This window comes from Mustela lutreola, chromosome 11, assembly GCF_030435805.1.
Source record: "Mustela lutreola isolate mMusLut2 chromosome 11, mMusLut2.pri, whole genome shotgun sequence".
Classification (NCBI taxonomy): Eukaryota; Metazoa; Chordata; class Mammalia; order Carnivora; family Mustelidae; genus Mustela; species Mustela lutreola.
The window spans coordinates 35,391,925-35,413,490 of record NC_081300.1 but is presented as its reverse complement, the minus strand read 5'-3'; the positions used below and the strand labels follow the sequence as shown (position 1 = coordinate 35,413,490).

At 35.9% G+C, this 21,566-nt stretch overlaps 1 protein-coding gene across 6 annotated transcripts in view; it reads left to right on the top strand.

Moving 5' to 3' along the window:
- The window catches only part of KIAA1328 (KIAA1328 ortholog), a 323,127-nt gene that overhangs the window by 246,744 nt on the left and 54,817 nt on the right, over positions 1 to 21,566 (top strand). For all 6 annotated transcript variants that reach the window (XM_059140330.1, XM_059140329.1, XM_059140334.1 and 3 more), the window contains one exon: positions 15,872 to 16,053. In XM_059140330.1, coding sequence (XP_058996313.1) covers positions 15,872 to 16,053 — 182 coding nt within the window. The remainder of the gene's footprint in view (positions 1 to 15,871; positions 16,054 to 21,566) is intronic.

Sequence of the window (21,566 nt, the reverse complement as noted above, 5' to 3'; positions counted from 1 at the left end):
TCAAGAAATGCAAAACAAAGCCATGGGAGATAGCACCTCACACCTGTCAGGATGGCTAAAATCAAAGACAAGAAATAACAAGCATTAGCAAGGATGTGGAGAGAAGGGAATCCTCATGCACTATTGGTGGTAACGTAAACTAGTACAGCCACTATGGAAAACAGTAGGAAGGTTTCTCAAAAAATTAAAAATAGAACTCCCACATAATCCAGTAATTCCACTACTAGGTCTTAACTGTCAAGGAAGAATTTTCTCTGCCTTTCAGTGTCCTCCCAGTTGGACTAAGAATCAAATTGACATGAAAGAGATTAACAGGAGAAAATAAAATTTAATACTATACATAACAGGGATTCTACCCATACATGGAAATTCCAAAGATGGGCAGCATGGTACTTATAGGAGCTAAAGAGAGGGTAGAGTCTGAGGAAACAAAGGAGAGAAAGACCATTAACAAGAAGGTGAAAGGAGATGTTTAAAAAGAAAAGTTGCCTTATTCTGCAAATATGTTTCTTAGAGAAAGAGGAATCTATGTTAATAGCTTTCTTCCTGGTACAGGCCTGCTTTTGAGGAGAAGGTAAAGAGATTTAACTGAATCTTCTAAGTTTTTATCGGGTTTTTTTTTTTTTTTACTTTTTTTTTAAAGATTTTACTTATTTATTTGACAGACAGATTGCAAGTAGGCAAAGAGGCAGGCAAAGAGAGGGGAGGAAGCAGGCTCCCTGTTGAGTAGAGAGCCCGATGCGGGGCTCGATCCCAAGTCCCTGGGATCATGACCTGAGCCAAAGGCAGAGACTTTAGCCCACTGAGCCACCCAGGCGCCCCGGTTTTTATCGTTTTTAACTGAAAACTGTCTTCATGCCATAGTGGCCCATCTTGGGGCAGTCTGCCCTTGGCCCCTACATTATCCATAGAAAGCCAAAACATGAATTAAAAAAGATACATGCACTCCTATATTTATTGCAATGTTATTTACAATAGCCAAGATACAGAAGCCAAGATGAATTAATAAAGACATGAGATAGATAGATTTAGATATATCTAGATATATAGCTTGTTGAAGAAATCACATCTATGGGTGCCTGGGTGGCTCAGTGGGTTCTAGCCTCTGCCTTCAGCTCAGGTCATGATCTCAGAGTCCTGGGATGAAGCCCCGCATCCGGCTCTCTGCTCAGAGGGGAGCCTGCTTCCTCCTCTCTCTCTCCTGCCTCTCTGTCTACTTGTGATCTCTGTCTGTCAAATAAATAAATAAAATCTTTAAAAAAAAAAGAAAGAAAGAAAGAAATCACATCTATGAGAACTTACAGACTATACAGAGCCCAGTTCTATCTGACACTAAAACTAATATTCTAAACTACTAGGCTGCCCCAGCTACCTACCCCTCAGGGTTGGACTCCTCTCTTTCTTATGCTATGCACATCTAACTTATGTATTTTCTGCTTCTGAAGTACCTATTGTCTTCCAGAGACCATAGTTCTACCTAGCACACTTGAGGGGTTTGGCACACTCCCATAAGTAAATTCTTAACTAGGATGGCCACATCTTTTGGAGCCAGGGTCCTTTGCATAGTATATGCTAGTAAATTACCATTCCTTTTTACTGACCTTTCTTACCTCATCCCCTTCGTGATCCTCCATTCCCTTCTTATAAGCTTCCTGTTACATTTATCGCTCTCTACAGCACTTTGCATATACTGTCATCATAACACCAGCCATATTATGTATTCATTATTGGGCTGGCTATTTCCTCTGGTTTACCTGCAAATATTCAAAGATAGTCACTTACTCTTCTGTATACTCTTATTACCAAACACAGAACTGACACATAGTAGGTTCTCAGATCATCTTTAATGGGATATATGGAAATAAAATTTGTGTTGATGATTTTGGAGTGGGAAAATAGAGATCTAATGGCATATGGAATATTATCATTTTTGAAATTTTACTCTTTAAACTTTTTCTTAGAATAATTTGTTTATTAACAGGTCCATCTCAGGGGAATATAAAGATCTAGTTGGGACATTTAGGAAAATTATTTTTAAGAGTTCTAAGCAGAAGGGTTATGTGCCATCTGGCTTTACATTTATTGGTAGCCAACTCTCACAAGAAACCATGAATCTTTTCTTTACAAATACCAGGTGGAAAATAAATACTAGCTCAGTGGACCTCCTTTTGCTACTTGAATTCCTTAGCAGCACATGAGTGGATCCATAATATTCCATTTTAGACCAAGCAGACCATTTTTGCTAGATTGATTCATTGAGATGAACAGCTAAAACTAGTTAAAATCCATCATCATATCCCTGCATTAATTTCAAAATGAATTTATTTGGTGTTAAATGGACATTTGTTTTTATTATCTCAAAGATTGGGCTTTTCCTCCAGTAAAACAGAATAATGTATCTATATGGTGTTCTAACTTGAACAGTACATAAAGATTAGTAAATAAGGCCCCATTAAAAATACTTATAATGTAAGTAACATGAGTCCCAGTAGCATTTCTAATGTCCATTAATGCTTATTCTGAGGATCAGAGCTCATATTACTGAGCCATTTAGTCAAACCGTGTGATTATTTAGAAAGTTAATTCATGCATACTAAAATCTAGCTTAAGTAATGCAGAGGGTAGGAGGTAAAACTCTATGGAGACGGTAGTCCTTTTTGTTATTTAATGATCAGCCATAATTAACTTGCAAATTTGAAATAATTAGAACAAATTAAAGGTATTTAACTTTGCCTCCCTAAAGAAAAATTCAAATTGCACCAAATGCAGCTTTAAATTATTCAAATCTCAGAGGTCTGGGCTAGATTTTTTTTTTTATAATGCCTTTTCTATGATGAGAATACCAATCTGCTTTTTGTCAGAAGGCATCCTATCAAGTAATTGTTCTTTGTGTTTAATAAATGACAGCTATTCTTCTTTGTAAAAGTATTCCAGTCTCCCAAGACTACATCAGCATTTCCGTGGCATTTTAATTCAATAAAACAAAAGGTTAATGTTTTTCTACTTTTTAAGGAATGCAAATACAAGTGGTATTCAGTTGGTCCTGAGTGACATTTAATATTTGCCATTCAAGCTCAGACAGACTATCGCAATACGAGATTTGGGCAAAATAGTGAGGGAGCTTTGGATTATTAGAATTTTATTGAACTTGAAGAACTGAAAATGTTTTTCATTTCCCTATCCTAAGTCAGGGCTACTCAGTTTCCCATTTACTATGTTATAATATTAGAATATGGATAAAATGTTAGTGACTGTAGAGTGACTAATATAGTGCAAGCAGTCCTAAGTTAAACCATGAGTTTAACCTCTTTTCTGCTACTGTCTTGAATTTGATCATTTTGCCATCACTTTAACAGCTCCAAGTGACTTTAGTGACTTTAGAGTGACTAACACAGTGCAAGCAGTCCTAAACACCATGAGTTTAACCTCTTTTCTGCTACTGTCTTGAATTTGATCATTTTGCTATCACTTTAACAGCTCCAACACGATGCTAAACACGAATACCAGACAACTACTGGTAATAATTTCATCATATCAATGAATGAAGTTGTCCTATATTAGTCAGAGCCCCTCAGTGAATTTTGTACACATTTCATCTGATCTGTATGAAGTGATAAACACTGATCATCTGACAATTAGGTTTTGACTTTATGATGCCTCACACAGTTAATAAGTCCTGAAAATACATGGTCGGTGAATCTTTTCTTTTAGTAGTCAGGTTTCTATAGTTTTGAAAATAATATATAGTTATTTAAAAATATATATTTATTTTTATATATTGCAGTGTATCTTTAAGTTTATTTGGTAAAGTTTTCCCTGCTGTTTCTTTTAACTTTATTTTTAAATCAACTTTATTGAATATAATTTACTCTTAGTAAAATGCACACATCAAGTTTAGAGTGTTTTAACAAATAGATACACTTGTGTAACTAACATTCGAATTAATATAGGAAGTATCCATCATCCAGAAAGTACTTTGTGCCACTTTGCAGTCCCCAGACAAACCCTGGCTCAGGCAACCGGTGATCTGATTTCTGTCACTCAGGATAGTTTTGCATGTTTTAAATCTTCATATAAATGAAATCATACTGTATGCATATATCTGGCATTTTTGCTTACCGTATTTTTTAGATATATTTGTATGTTGCTGCATATTACATTAGTCCATTATTTTTCAATTCCTGAGTAATAGTTCATTGTATAACTATACCACAACTTGTTTATCAATTCATTTATTGATGGACATTTAGATTGTTTCCAGATTTAACAGGGAGGGAGGAAAAAACTGAGCTGTTATAAGCATTTGTGTAGAAGTCTCTTAACAGGCATGTTTCTTTCTCTTAAGTAAATATCTTGGAATTGAATTGCTATATCATATGCAAGTGATGGGAAAGGGGCAGAGGGAGAGGGAGTAAGAGAATCTCAAGCGGGTTCCATGTCCAGCAGGACAACACAGGGCTTGATATTACAACCCTGAAATCATGATCTAAGCCAGAATCAGGAGTCAACTGCTTAACTGACTGAGCCATCCAAGCACTCTATGTTTATTTTTATTTTTAAGATTTTATTTATTTATTTATTTGACAGACAGAAATCACAAGTAGGCAGAGAGGCAGGCAGAGAAAGAGGGGAAAGCAGACTCCCCGCTGAGCAGAGAGCCTGATGCGGGGCTCGATCCCAGAACCCTGAGATCAGACCCAAGCAGAAAGGCAGAGGCTTTAACCCACTAAGCCACCCAGGTGCCCCTCTGTTTATTTTTAACTATATGTGAAACTACTAAATTATTTTCCAAAATGATAGAACTTCACAGTCCTACCAGAAAGATACCTGAGTTCTGTTTGCTCCTCATCATTGCCAAGGTTTAGTATAATCAGACTTATTCATTTTAACCATTTTAGTGGATATGAAATGGTATCTCATTGTGATTTTTGTATACTGATGACTCTAATGACAATGTGTGTCTCTTAATGTTGTTTATTGGCCATTCATTCAAAAATATCTGTTCAAATCTTTTGACCATTTTTAATTGGGTAAACAACTAAAGTATTGAACATATAATTGTTTGTATATTTGTATATATATCCTTTGTCAACATATATTGTGATTATTTCTCCCTGTGTAAGACTTGCCTTTTTATTTCCTTAATGGTGTTTTTGAAGAATAAGACTTTTTTAACTGATGAAGGTTTCCTTATGTTTCCTTATGAGAGTTGTACAGTTTTAACTTTTACATTTAAGTCTGATTTATTTCAGATACACTCTCACATGTAGTGTGATGTAGGGCTCAACATTCATTTTTTTCTATAGAGATACTCAGTTTTTCTAGCACCATTTGTTAAAAAAAAAAAAAGCTATTTTTTCTTCACTGAATTGTCTGATGCCTTTTCAAAAGTCAATTAGATATGTATACACACACACACACACACACACCCATTCATGGGTTTCTATTCCATTGATCTATCATCCCATTGATAAGAATGTCCATTCTTATGTCAGTGTCATACAATCTGTACTACTTTAGCTTTATAGTAAATTAATGAATCTTGAAGTCAGATAGTTTATGTCTTCAGCTTCACATTTCTTGTAAAAATCCTTTTGGCTATTCTAGGTTCTTTTGTTTACATTTTAGATTGCATTTACCAGTTTCTATTAAGGATCTAGAAATACGATTAGATCATTTTGGAGTAGAATTGACATCCTAAAAACATTGAATTTTCTAATCCGTGAACATGGTGTATCTCTTCATTTATTAGGGTCTTTTAAAATTTAACTCAGTAATACTATGTAGTTTTCAGTGTAACAGTCCTGCACACTTTTCACTGAACTTATTGGTGGTATGTAAAAAGAATATTGATTATTTTTAATATTTACCTTTATACTATAGTCTTGATAAATGCATATATTCCAGCAGGGTTTTTGTTTTGGTTTGGTTTGGTGGCTTTTTGTTTTGTTTTAGGGATTTGGGGGTTTTTTTGGTACATTACTTGGGACTTTCAAGTTCACAGTCACATTGTCTGAATAATAGTAGCCTTTCCAAGCTTTATGCCTTTTGTTTCTTATTCTTGCCTTATTGTATTGGCTAGAACTTCCAATAAAATATTGAATAGAAGTGGTTAAAGAAGACATCCTTGCTTTGTTCTCAAGGACAGGAAATTCTGTAATTCACCAATAAATATTGTGTTAAATATCGGTTTTTGACAGACACTCTTTATCAGATTGAAGTAAGTTCCCTTTGCTTCCTAGTTTGCTAAACATGTTTATCCGGATTTTACCAAATGCTTTTTCTGCATTTATTGATATAACTTTATGCTTTTACTGCTTTATTCTTCTAATGTGATGATTTACATGGCTTTATTTTTGAATGTTAAGCCATCATTGCATTTTGGAAAAATACTCATTTGGCCATGATGTAGTACCTTTTTATATATTGTTGGATTTGATTTGCTAATATTTAGTTGAATATTCTTATGTCTATGTTCATGAGGGAATCTATAGTTTGTAATATTCCTTTATTTTAATTACTTAATCAGTTTTTGGTATCACACAGTAACATAATAATGAGCTGAAAAGTGTTCCTTCCTATTTACTGAAAGCTTGTGTAAGACTTTTAATATTTCCATTAAATATGTTAAAATTTATAAGTGAAGCTATTTGGTCAGTTTTCTTTGTGGGAATGTTTGGTTATGAATTCCATTCCTTTAATAAATATAATGCTATTCATATTTTTTATTTCTTCTTGAGTCAGTTTTAATAAATTATATTTTTCAAGAAATGTCTGCATTTGGGGCAGAGGACTTGAATGGACATTTTCCCAAAGAAGATATCCATATGGCTGACAGACACATGAAAAGATATTCAACATTGGGGCGCCTGGGTGGCTCAGTGGGTTAAAGCCTTTGCCTTCAGCTCAGGTCGTGATCCCAGGGTCGTGGGATTGAGCCCCGCATCAGGCTCTCTGCTAAGCAGGGGGCCTGCTTCCTCCTCTCTCTCTCTGCCTGCCTCTCTACCTACTTGTGATCTCTGTCAAATAAATAAATAAAATCTTAAAAAAAAAAAAAAAAGATGCTCAACATCACTCATCTTTAGGGAAATACAAATCACACCTGTCAGAATGGCTAAAATTAATAGTATGGAGGCTCCTCAAAAAGTTAAAAATAAAACTATCTTACAACAGAGAAATCACACTACTAGGTATTTACCCAAAGGGTACAAAGGGATACGTGCACCCTGATGTTTATAGCAGCATTATCAACAATAGCCAAACTATAGGAAGAGCCCAAGTGTCCATCGACTGATAAATGGATAAAAATGTAGTAGATATACATGTACACACACACACGCACACACACACACAATGGAATATTACTCAGCCATCAAGAAGAATGAAAGCTTGCCATTTGCAACAACTTGGAGCTAGACGGTATTATGCTAAAAGAAATAAGTCAGTCTGTCAGAGAAAGACAAATACCATATGATTTCACTCACATGTGGATTTTAGAAAACAAAACAGATGAACATATGAGAAGGGGAAAAAAGAGAGAGGGGGGGAGCAAGCCACAAGAGACTCTTAATATTAGCGAACAGACTGAGGGTTGATGGAGGGAGGTGGGTGGGTATGGGCTAAATGGGTGATGTGCATTAAGGAGAGCACTTGTGGTAAACACTGGATGTTGTATGTAAATGATGAATCTCTAAATTCTACTCCTGAAACCACTATTAGATTAGATTGTTACACTCCTGTAAACATTACACTATATACACTATATCTATATATATACAGTATTAATATAAAATAATATTATATATATTGTCTATTACACTGTGTATTAACTAACTAGAATTTAAATAAAAATTTGGAGGGAAAATATGCATTTTATCACATTTCAATTATTGAAGATAATGGCATTGTTACTCATGATTATCCTTAATATTTTTCTACTATCATTAGAATCTATAGTGATATCTCCTTTCTGATTTTTAACATTCATAAATTGAGTATTTTTCTTTTTTATACTTTGTGTTGGTAGAGAGTTATCAGTTTTATTAATATTTACAAAGGGCCCACCTTTGTTTCTTCTATTTGTCTGTTTCATGATCTTCTACTCTTGTTTCCTTTTTCCTACTTACTTTATATTTAGTTTGCTCTTCTTTTTCTAGCTTTGTAAAATGTCTTATTATATCAGTGATCTTAAATTTTTCCTATTTAATATAGGCATTTAAGTTATTTTCCCTCTAGTATCTTCTGTATCCCTCAAGTCTTGATAAGTTATATTTTCATTACCATTCATTTCAAAATATTTACTAATTTCACTTGTAGTTTTCTTAATCTATGGATTGTTTAGAAGCATGTTACATAACTTTCAGATTCTTGAGATTTTTCTAGATGTCTCGGCTTTTATTTTTAACTCCATTGTGGTCAGATTACATACTCTGTAAGCTTTCATTGTTTTGTAATATATTGAAATTTATTTTATGGTTCAAGATACTTAGCTTGGTCAGTAGTCCATGTGTATTTTCTTAAAATGTATGTTCTGTGGGTGCCTGGGTGGCTTAGTCAGTTAAGCATCCAATTCTTGATATCAGCTCAGGTCTTGATCTTGGGGTCATAACTTCAAGCCCTGTGTTGGGCATGGAGCCTACTTAAAAAAAGAAAATGTATAATCTGCTGTGGAGTATAATATTCTGTACATGTCAGTTAAGTCAAATTGGTTCATAATGTTCAATTCTTCTTTAGCCTACTGAATTTTTATCTTTTTTCCATCAATTGATAATAAAAGGACATTAAAATCTCCCAATGTGATTGTGATTTTCTCTTCTTTTTCCCTTGTCTTACCAAATTTACTATATGTATTTTGAAATTCTATATTAGATGCATATATAGTTAGGACTGTTTTGTGTGTCTGATGATTTTCCACTTTAATCACAATGGCATATTTCTCTTTATCTCTTACTGACTATTCTATTTGATATTATATAACTATTCCAATTTTCCACGTGTGCTATTTACATAGCACATCTCTTTCCATTCATCCTTTTATGTCAGTTTTATTCTTTCGTATTTAAATTGTGACTTTTGTAAAGTACATATGGTTTAGGTTCTCCATTTTTCTCTAGTCTAATAATCTCTTCTATTTACTTGAGTGTTTAATTCATTTGAATTTAATAACACTGTCATATTTAGATCTAGCATTTTGCTTTTTATTCTTCCTTTCTATTCATTCCATCTGTTCTTTGTTCCTCTATTTCTCCTTTTCTGTTTGTTTGTGGTTTTTTTGAGGTGATTAGGGGGAAAAATGAAATTTTTTCCATTTTATTTTTTAATTCCTCTATTATTTCTTTGTTATCTCTTTTTTAATTTTCTTTAGTGAATTCTATAGGGACTGTAGTATGTTCCCTTAATTTACTGCAGTCTACGTGGCACTAATATTGTGCCATTTTATGTGGAATGTAAGAACTTTTCTATTGCATAGCTTATTTACTTTCTTATTCTTTGCAATATTATTGTCATAAACATTACAGCTTAGTGCACTATAAAACCCATAATACAGTGTTATCTTTTTGCTTTAAACATTTATATATCTTTTAATGACATTGAGAGAAACATAAGAATATATAGACTTTTAGGGCCACCTGGGTGGCTGAGTGGGTTACACATCTGACTCTTGGTTTCAGCTCAAGTCACGATCTTGTGGTTATGAGATAGAGCCCCACATAAGGCTCTGCACTCAGTGTGGAGTCTCCTCCAAATTCTCTCTCCCTCTCCCCCTCCATCATGCTGTCTCTCTAAATAAAAATAAAATCTTTTTAGAAAAAGAATCCTTTTATATTTATTCACTTATATACTATTTCCAATGCTTGCATTGCTTTCTATAGATCCAGGTTTCCATCTTGGTCATTTTTCTCCAGCTTGAAAAGCATTTTAATATTTCTTGTACTGCCAGTCTACTGACAACAGATTTTCTCTTTTTTGTTTATCTGAAAATGTTATTTCTCCCTCATTTTGCGCTTTTTTTTTTTTTTTTTTAGTTTGTTTATTTTGGAGAGAAAGAGTGTGTGAGAAGTGGGGGAGGGACAGAGGGAGAGGAGAGAGAGAATCCCAAACAGGCTTCATGCTCAGTTCAGGGCAGAACCCAATGTGAGCATGGCAGGGCAGAGCTCAGTCTCATAACAGTGAGATCATGATCTGAGCCAAAACCAAGAGTCGGAGGCGTAAACAACTGAGCCACCCAGGCACACCTATTTCTCCTTCATTTTTGAAGGATATTTTCATGAGATGCAGAATTATAGGATGACAGGGTTTGTTTGGTTTTTTTCCAGTACTTCAAATCCAACATCTGGGCCATCTTTTGGTGAATTTTAAGTGATTGATTTTTTTTGCCCTTAAGTGTGGGTCACACTCTCTATCTTTCTTGTGTTTGGCAGTTTGAAATATATCCTATATATTATGGATGATGCATTTAGAGAAGTGGATTTTATTATCATTCTCTGAAGGTTGTTGATTTTTGTTCTTTTCAGCAACTTAATTACTTGCTAGTCACCTTGAACTGGGATAGGTTTGGATATATGCTTTCTGAGGGCAGATCTCTGGAAAGTCCCATGTGTTTTCCAAGCCCCTCTAAATTGGTAAGACTCAGTGTCTTTCCTCCCTATGTATTTTGTCGTAGCTTGGTTTTAAGCTTTGTTAGAGGTTCATAATAAACATTTGTCTAGGTTGTAAACCTTTTGGTGTCTCAGCTAAAGTCCAGGATAGTAACATACCTCTTCATTCTTTGCCAGAACTCCTAATTTCTCCCAGCATTGTCCAATTTGCAGTACTTCCATATTTCTATTCTGCTTGCAAATTTCTAGCGTCCACTCTTCAGTAAGTCTTGCAGTGGAAAAGAAAACAAGCAATAGAGAAAATCTACAAGCTAAAAGTTGATGCTTTGAAAATATATGTAAAATTTGTAAGCCTTTTCAAGATGATCAACCTATATAGAAAGAGAAAAAAATTACAGTATCAGGAATGAAAAAGAATCTATGTCCCCAGAGAGTCTAACAATATTTTTTTAAGTAATTAAGGGATATTATGAACAATCTCTCAGAGGTACATTTGACATCCTAAATGATATGAAGTCCTTGGAATTGACAATATGCCAAAATTGTTACCCCCAAAATTAGGAAGTCTGAATAGCCTTATACCTGTTGAGGGGATTTAATTTTTAATTAAGAAATTTCCTACAAATAAAACTAGACTTGTAAATTTTACCCAACATCTAAAGAAGAAATAATATCAATCTTACACAGATTCTGTTAGAGGCTAGTGTAGGGTTTCTCAGCCTTGACACTATTGACATTTCAAATCACACAATAATATTTTGTTGGGGAGTTCTGTGTATTGCAGGTTGTTTAATAGCATCCCTGTCTTCACCCATTAGATGTCAGTAGCATCCCACCCCTACTTTGTGATAATCAAAAACCTCTGCAGACATTGCTAAATATCCTCTAGGTAACAAAATGTCCTCTAGAAAACTATTGGACTAGAGGAACAAAGAACTTACCCAACTCCTTTTGTGAGACCTAAACCAGGTAAAAGCATTAGAAGAAAATAAAATGGCAAAGTGATCTTCCTCGTGAACATAAATGCAAAACAAAAGTTTCTTAACAAAATATTAGCAAATTAAGTCCAGGAATATATGAAAAGGATAATCCAGTTTAATCAAGTACAATTTATAACAGGAAAGCAAAATTGTTTTAACATTTGAAAATCAATGTGATCTGCCATATTGACATAATAAAAGAAATCCAGTGTCTCAAATAGATGCAGAAAAAGCATTTAACATACCTCTTCCATTGCTCATACATTATAAGGAGAAAAAAATGGCCTGTCATTAAACTAGAAAGCTGATAGAGGATATGAACAAAGATCACCTCTTTAGTGATGCACACTTTTAGGAATAAGGAAAGAATGTCCATACTTAGTACTTATATTTACATTGCACTGGAAGCCCTAGCTAGTGTGATCAGGCATAAAAAAATATTAGAAAGAAAAACGTAAAACTGTCTTTATTCTCAAATAGCATGACTGTACACGTGGAAATATCCTAAAGAACCTACAGAAACAAGTACTAGAATTATTAAGTGGATTTAACATACTCACAGGATTCGAGTTAAAGATCAACATACAAAAATCAATTTTATTTCTATATAATGCAATTAGCTGTCATATAGCAATAGAAAACAACAATTAGAATAGAGTATTTGCAGCAACATAAAAAGTCATCAAATACCTGGGAATAACTTAACAAGAAATGTACAAAATCTCTACATTGATCACTATAAAATACTGCTGAGATAAATTCAAGAAAACTTAATAAATGGGCAGAAAGATATACCATGTTCTTAAATTGGAAAACTCAATATTGTGAAGATACAAATTTTTTCTGAATTGAAGATTAGATTCAATGCAATTTGAGTCAAAATACCAGCTACTATTATAGAAATTGGCAAACATTCTAAAGTTTATATGGAAATATGAAGGGCCTAGAATAGCAAAAATAGTCTTTGCTATTTTAGAAGAGTGAATTGAAAAACTTGTGAACCTAAGTTTTGGTATATTAACTAAAGTTATATAATCAAGACAGGTTGTTATTCACATTAACATAGATAAATAGGTCAGTGGAACAGAATAGAGTCTAGAAATAGACCCAAACAGTCATATGTTCAATTGCTTTTTGACAAAGGTATCAAGCAAGTCTATGGAAAAAGTATCAAGCAAGTCTTCCAAAAAAATAATACTATATATACTAGATATAGATATGGGGAAAAAAATGAACCTTGAATCTTACTTCGAATCATACCCCAAAACTCATGGAGCTTGATCCATAGAAGAGGGCAGCTTGGCACAAAATATCGGAGCTTGTGTGGGGTGGGGAGTACTTTCCTCCTGGGGACCTTATTGGTGTTGGAGCTTGAACGTTGACCAGTATATTTCACCCTCCCAATGAAATCCTAACCCAGGATCAAGCTCTCAGGCTGCTTTCTCTAGTTTTACATCTATAACACCTGAGTCTTGACACAAATTTATGATTTCTAATCATTAGACCTTAAACTTTGCAGGATAGTTTTTTCCTTGTTCTTGGTCATTTTTATCTTGAATTCCCTCAGTACAAATTCCAGATCTTCACTTCTCTCCTCAATACCCACTTCTTTTCACTCACAAGAATGAATTACCTCCTGCTTCACTGAGAACACTAAAAGTGAAGTATGTCCTTCCTCAACTCTGTCTCAACCCCACCACCGTTAAGTCAGCCAGCCAAGTACCAAAACACTATAGAATTATTGATCCAAATGTTTTCTTGAAATATCTTCCCAAATGTTTTATAAGTAACTCAGCCTACATTTAATTTCTTCCACATCCCCAATCTTTCCTCTCTGTATTGCTTATTCCCCCATAATTCTGCCAGTCCTTCTCACTACCTTTTCCCTTCATTTTTCACAAATACTCGTCAACTACTCCTGCTTTTAAATCCTAAATATGGTTTTTAAACCATCTCTCTTCATTTCATATGACTGCTTCTCCATCCCAACCCTCTATCATAGTTTTTTTAATTGATTCTTCTATTGAATATTTGCCTTCAGTTTTCCTGTTACAAATAATCCTGCAATGACTGTCCTTGAACAAATATCCTCATGTTGTTGTTAATATAATTCCATATGATAACTTATTAAAAGCAGAATTATTAAGAGGTAAGTGCATAAAATGCTCTACCAATTTGCAGTTCCTCCTGTAATGTATTACAGTGCTCTTGTCCCTGCACCCTCACTGACCCTGAGTATTACACTCCCCTCTTAAGGGAGGAGTTTCTGGTTTAGGTTTAGGTCTTGATTTTTAATGGAAAGCCTGATCGTGTTTGTAATCCTAGGAAAGAATCCAATTGAGAGGAGGAGTTTGTAAATTATAAGAAAAGGAGATAACTGACAGGCTCTAGAGGGTGTAAGTCAGTGATATCAAGAATATGAATAAAAGGTGTGATTTTCTTCTGAGACACTAACAGAGGGATAGTAGATAGGTAAAGATGGAAATAAATGCAAAGGATATAAGAAAATTTTTGTAGTCATCTTTATTTTAAACAAATTAGAAGCCAAGTCCCCTGTTGAGATAAAGGATCTGGTTTATTGAGAGAGAGTGCAGGAGCACAAGCACTCTCTCTTTCAAATACATAAAATCTTTAAAAAAAGAAAAAGAACAAGCAGAGATGGGGGCACCTGGGTAGCTCAGTCAATTAAGTGTCTGACTCTTGATTTGTACTCAGGTTGTGATCTCAGGGTTGTGGGATCGATGGAGCCCCGCTGCAGGATCCACGCTTGGTGGGGAATCTGCTTGGGATTCTCTCTTTCCCTAACCATTTCTCCCTCCTCTGCCCCTCCTCAGCACCCCCCTAACTCATGCATATGGTCTCGAAAGAAAGAGAGAAAGAAGGAAAGAAAGAGAGAGAGAGAGGAAGGAAGAAAAGAAAAGAGAAAAGAAAAAAAAAGAAAAGGCAGAGATGTAGTCCTTGGATTTGCCTACATCTGGAGCTTCTAGTTTAAAGTAAAATTATCTTACATTCACATTGAGGTAGTTTTATTCTCTTCCTTTTCCTTTCCCATGAATAGAAGTTTTATGAGCTAAGATATACATCCACTGGTTAGTCCACATGGGAAAGTGATCCCTAACTTCTGGTATTAAAAACAATTTTTTTTAAGAGTATAAATTTAATATACTGCATTATGCCCATATAAAGCTCTACCACTAGTAGTTATTGTTTCTTTATATAACACTCCAAACATAAAGCCATTTAATGTCTTGATTTTTATTAGTAAATTATGATATGAGCAAACTTTATTAAAAATTCTGATCAACATAAACTAGAAGCCCAATGACTTGGATGGATTTACATGATTTGAATCCTGGTCAAGAGCCCTGAGATTAGCAATGGATCCAGTAATACTCTGTCAACTTATTCAACTTATATACCTACATTCTTATATTCAGCTTCTGGAGTTCAAATACCTTAATATTTAGACTCTACTTTTTGATTAAATGTCTTCTTCCCCCCCCCACTTTAACTCTTAAATAGTTTTTGGGCATGGGGAAGACAAAACCAAATTTTCATGAGTCTGTAGTGAATTTAAGTGTAAAGGAAGAGGCTGGTAGAATAGTAAGGAATATACATCATTGGGACACTTCTCCCTAAAAAATAAAATGTTACAAGAGGAAATGTGTTAATGGTGGGAACACAGTTTATTAGAGAGAAAAACATATGCACATGTGTTTATTTTCATTAAAATTCCTTTTACTCCATACTTGCCTTGTTGACTTTGTAATGAACTTATGTGAGGACAGAGACCAGCTATTCCACATGCACCATCGTACTGCTCTGCACATACTCTGGGCACATAATAAATACTGTAACAATTGAAAATGAGAAACACAAATGCATTTTGAAGCAAATTGGTGATATTTTAATCCCTACTGTTCAATTTTAGTACTTGGAAACATTTTAGTTATGCAAGTCTTGTTTTAGGGTACTTTTTATTTCTACAGATATTCTGCTTCTTAGTCATACTCTGTGGCTTTATTAGCAGTTTCATGGGTCTGAGTCTCATTTCCCCAACTCCAAATATAAGCTTTTTGAGGATAAAGACCATTTCTTCTCTAAAATTATTGTGGCAAGATACAAAATAGACCTTCACTAAATTATTCAAATTATACTTCAATAAAAAATAAGAAAAAGAAGTTCTTGCTGCCGTGAATTGCATTTGAACTCATGCTGAATTTATATGCCTTTATATGATCATGTACCCCCCGTCTGTGCTCTCTACAGCTCATTCATGTTTATTCTTTTCAGTTTATTGAAGTCAAAATGTGATGGCTGGCTGCTGGGAGCATCATCATCCATCAAAAAACACCAAGAGTCCACTAACAGTGGTGAAAATAGAAGAGAGAAGAAGACAGTTGGGTTTCAATCACATACAGAAGATGATACCCTATGGACATGTCAAAAGAAAGATACATATCGACCCCAAAGAGGTAAGTTTAGCATTTATATGTAGCAAAAGGAGAAGCTGTTCTGGGGCCAGTTCTTGCTGGTGGGTGCTAGCCATGAACTGCAGATGATTTTTATCACCCTGAACAAGAGGTAAGTCTATTACCAATTGACCTGTGTTTGCAAGGCCACAGGTGGCACATCTGCTACATCACTGAATCACATCAGCCTTTCTCTTAGAATACTCTTATAAGCAACTGTCCAATTTGTCCCTCTTTGCAAACTGTAAGGCTGATTTAACAGTAAGTATGGTATAGGCATAAAATAATGTTCAAAGTGAGTAAAGAGGACCGGAAATTAAATGTAAATTTCTGCTGGGAGTGTAAATTCTAACAACTATAGTTAATCCTCGATTAACTAGAAATATGGAAAGGGTGAAGGAGAGGTCATAGACAATTCTACATTGTAGCTGAAACGAAACTTCATAAGTCTGAAACATGTATTGCCTAGCAGTCTTTTAAATGCCAGTAATTCTTCCTACTTTAGATGTCACAGATTTTTTTTTAAAGATTTTATTTTTAAGTAAACTCTATACCCAACATGGGGCTTGAACTCACCACCTCAAGATCGAGTCACACACTCTACCAGCTGAGCCAGCTAGGCACCCAAATGTCACAGATATTTTAAAAGAAATCAATAATAAAATAACAAATGTTGAGCGAAGTCAAAATTTAATTGTGTTTCCTCATTGTTTCTGGAATGGCTTATGGCTTCACCTCTCCTGAATTATCAAGAGAAGGACTTCCCAGCAGAAGCAGCCAGTCCAAGCTTCCTTGTGCAGAGATGTGCAGGCAAGAGAGGGCCACAACAAGTCTGGTAGCCCCCTCTGCTCATACCTTTTCCCCAAATATCTCTCCTACCTGCTCACAACCATTAACCCTGGCTTCCTTCTTTTTTGTTTTTTAATTTATAATTTAGGTAATTAATGCGCAGTGCAGTACGATTCATCAGTTCCATACAACATCTGGCGCTCATCACAAGTGCCCTCCTTTCATGCCCATCAACCATCCAGCCCATCCCTCTGCCTATCTCCCTCCATCAACCCCATTTGTTCTCTCTCCTTAGGAGTCACTTATAGCTTGTTTACTCTCTTCTTTACCCCCCATGTGTTTGTCTGTTTTCTTTCTTAAACTCCACACATGAGTGAGATCATGTGGTATTTGTCTTACTCTGACTGACTTACTTCACTTTGCATAACATCCTCTAGTTCCTTCCACATAGCTACCTCTTTTTTTTACTGGACTGGCACTTGCCCCACTCTGGTACTAAGCAACCAACTTTCCATAATCTCCCTGGCCACTCATATTCATTTGTTTGAAAAATGGGCAGCAGTTTAATAGAAGACCATGTATACTACACTCTCATCACTTGCCACCTTTGTCATGATTTTTAGTTTTAACTATGATTAATCTAGAAGTTGTTTAATCTTTTTCCAAATAACTGAGAAATGATAATTAGTCCAAGATTCAGAAAAGGAACTATCCTCATCTTGGAAAGCAAGTACATTTTTTTTTTTTGACATAAGGCAGAAGTTCTGCAGACCTCCATTGCATTAGAACGACTTAGAACAACTTTTGTCTTTGCAGACTCTGCTTCCAGAAACAAAAATGAGATTGAGGGGACTTCATCTCTGAGATAGAATCTTCTTTATTTTCTCTGTGAGTCCTTGAGAGATGGGAAACTTGTATTCTCTTCTTAGTCACTGCACTTTGGAGAATAGAGAACCAGTCAAAACTGGTGTGTGTGGTGGTTACCCTGCAAGTCTTAACATAGTTTTCTGTTAACTTGTCAACAAATTTGTGTTGTGTGCCAGCACGAAAATAAAATGGCAAAATGAGAAAAATGGAGTATAATAGCAAAGGGACAAATGACTTGTGTTATTGGTTAAGACCACAGCCGCATTAGAAGGCTGCAGTTGAAAAGGCACTTTGAGAAAGGTACCATCAGGCCAGCCCTTACAGTGGTGGAGGTTAATCTCTCCCGGGCCCAGCTACGGAAGCTATAAGCCTGGAAAGGGCTTGTGTCCAAAAAAAATCAATTTCTAATTTGAAACAAAATCATTTTTGACTAACAGGGGTTCAGAACCCATTACTTTTTGCTGTATAGTCTGCTGACATTTCAGCACTTTCTGTTGTGCACAATGAATCCTAATAGTCATTTTATAATGTTGCTATACCAATCAATTTAACCAAGACAAAGCTGTTACAATTCTGCAAAGTTTTCAGGAACAGTTTTCACTCACGGTTTTATTTTTTTTGTTAGCTTTTTTCCTTTGTGTTTGTGGGGAGGTGGGGGGGAGGTTGTTTTGTTGCAGTGGAAAAAAAATAAACTTTCTCATTTTTTTAAGAGAGTTTTGTTTTAAGGTGTTCACAGGAATTAACTTTTTTTTTTTTCTACTTATAAGATTATCATGTAAGGAGTGTCTGGGTGGTTCAGTCAGTTAAGTGTCCAACTCTCCAAGTCAGCTTGGGTCATGACCTCAGAGTCATGAGATCAAGCCCCCAGTCAAGCCGTGCACTGAGCATGGAGCCTACTTAAGATTTTCTCTCTCTTCTCCCTCTCTCCTGTGACCCTCCCTGTCCCATTCATGCACATGCACTCTATCTCTCTCTCTCTCTTTTTTTTTTTTTTAATATTTTATTTATTTATTTGACAGAGAGAGATCACAAGTAGGCAGAGAGGCAGGCAGAGAGAGAGAGGAGGAAGCAGGCTCCCCGGTGAGCAGAGAGCCTGATGCGGGACTCAATCCCAGGACCCTGAGATCGTGACCTGAGCTGAAGGCAGCGGCTTAACGCACTGAGCCACTCAGGTGCCCTATCTCTCTCTCTTTTTTTTTTTTTTAAAAAAAAAAAAAAAAAAAAGGAGGATCGTCATGTATTTTTCTCTTTTTTTCTGATATTTCTCTTTTATTCTGATATGGAGCCATTGCCAAATTACAGTATAGCTGATCATTGAGGAGCTGCAGCTGCCCGTCTGAGTCCTTCTGCTCATGGCAGTGCCAGTATGCGCAGATCACACAACAGAGCAGTTACAACAGCGGCCTTTCCAGTGGCGCACAGCCAGATGGGAGACCGGCTTTACAAGTGTGCTGCAAGGGGTTTGGACACCCTGTCTAATGTAAGACCGGTAACCTAGCACTAATTGCCTCAGTCACACTGCTTGGTTTAGTGGCTCCTTAATTGCTTTCCCTTCTTTAGTGTGTCTAAATTTTTTAACCTACTTTTCTTCTTTGTTTCTTTTGTTATCTTTAATCATTAAGTACCACGTAGGATGTTTACTGCAGGACCATTAATCTTTATTATCCATCCCTTATTCCTCTACCTTTTCTGTCCTCCTCACCATTCTGTCAACTTTATTGATACTAAATATATAAAGAAAGACCTGACTCTTAAGAAAAGACCTTTGCGGTGGCGGGGGCAAGGGGGGGGAGTGGAAGGGAGGAATAGTGTGGCTGGGGGATGGACATTGGGGAGGGTATGTGCTATGGTGGGTGCTGTGAATTGTGTGAGACTGATGACTCACAGACCCATACCCCTGAAGCAGATAATACATTATGTGTTAATTTAAAAAAGAAAGAAAGAAAGAGAGAGAGAAAGAAAGAGAGAAAGAAACAACCTTGAGATCACAACGATGTGTACAGTTTTGTCAGAATCATACTTAAAATATAATTTGTTTTTCAATCATCAGTGCTTGGTATATTCTATTTTAGTTGCCTTTATTGAGCTATGTGGAACCAGGAGACATTACTTAGGAAAATCTAAACTTGAGTCAAGAACTTTTAAGCCAAAGGCACAAATCTGGAAACACAACACTGTTCATTCCTTTTTTCCTCCCTACTCAGCGGTGGTTGTTTTTTTTGTTTTTATTTCCCTCTCCTAGCTTGCCTCCAACCACCCTTTTCTTATCAATCACCGATTCCCTTTCATAAGAGCCCTCCAAGCTAAGGGCATTTTTTTTTCTCTGTGATGCTGACAGGCTAGCAGAGGCCGTGAGGCCACTGAGCAGACATGTTCCAGAATCGAAATGTTAGACCTCAGGACTTGGCATTGTCCATTTCTAAGCGAGGTTGCAAAGCCATCCCAAAGCTCCCTGCTACAGTTAGAGCTATGCCTGTTTGTTCCTTCTCCATGGATCTTTGAGTCTTCTTAAAACTTCAAGAGAGGCTAAACCTAAAGTAATTTGGATTTAACTGATGGCATTGACCATGCCCCCCATTTTGTCTTTGGGCTTTTTTCGGCTATATAATATACAGCAGCTATCACTGGTTGATGGCCCCTGAGGAGCTCTGAAACACATTTTTCTTTTACTAGAAGAGGATTATTATAGACTCATCTGAAATGAGAAATAATCTTGAAACTCCTAGTTGTTCCTCTAAATAAGCCTGTGCTTGCAATGTTACGAATGTTCTTTGTAGTCCATGATGGATTAATATAGGTGACGATGTTAAAGAAATAAACAAGTTGGAGTATCCAAAGTTTAGAAGGCAGTTCCACTTTGCCTCTAAAGAACACTTATTTGTTTCTTTTATTATTAATATAATCATTGTTGGATGTTTAATCATTAGAAAAGGTATCACAAGATATTACTTCTGATTCTGAGAACTCTGAGCTAAAAGATTTATTAAAAGTTGATGCCTTTATCAACAGAACACAGAAGAAAGGAATAGTATAGTGCTATGCATAAAACCAGATATATAGATTAAATTGTCCTGCTCAGTCCCCCTCCCTTTTTTTTAAGATTTTATTTATTTATTTATTTGACAGAGAGAAATCACAAGTATGCAGAGAGGCAGGCAGAGAGAGAGGGGGAAGCAAGCTCCCCGCCAAGCAGAGAGTCTGATGCAGGGCTCAATCCCAGGACCTTGGGACCATGACCTGAGCTGAAGGCAGAGGATCAACCCATTGAGCCACCCAGACGCCCCTGCTCAGTCCCTTTTAAAAAGGAATTCAAGGGACGCCTATGTGGCTCAGCCAGTTAAGCCACTGCCTTCAGCTCAGGTCATGAGCCCAGGGTGCTGGGATTGAGTCCCACATTGGGCTCCTTGTTCAGCAGGGGGCCTGCTTCTCTCTCTGCCTCTGCCTGCAGCTCTGCCTGCTTGTGCGTGCACATGCTCTCTCTCCCTCGCGCTCTCTCTCTGACAAATAAATAAATAAAATCTTTAAAAAAAAAAAAAAAGGAATTCAGATGCAAGAGACCAGCATTAAAAGTTGAAATTGCTGTATATGAAATATTTTCCCTTAAACCAGAACCTCTACATTTCCCATTCTCTATAATAGAAGTATCTCAAAATACTTTATAATTTACTATTTTTTTATATTTTGTATCTTCTCCCACTAGAATATGAACACTCTGTGGCTTACTGTTGCATCCCATAACAACATTGCTTAACATGTAGTAGGTACTTAATATATATTTCTTGAACGAATTGATAGATAGACAGATAGATTTCTCTTTTTGTGACTTTGCCCATATCCCAGCCATAAAGATCTGATCAGTT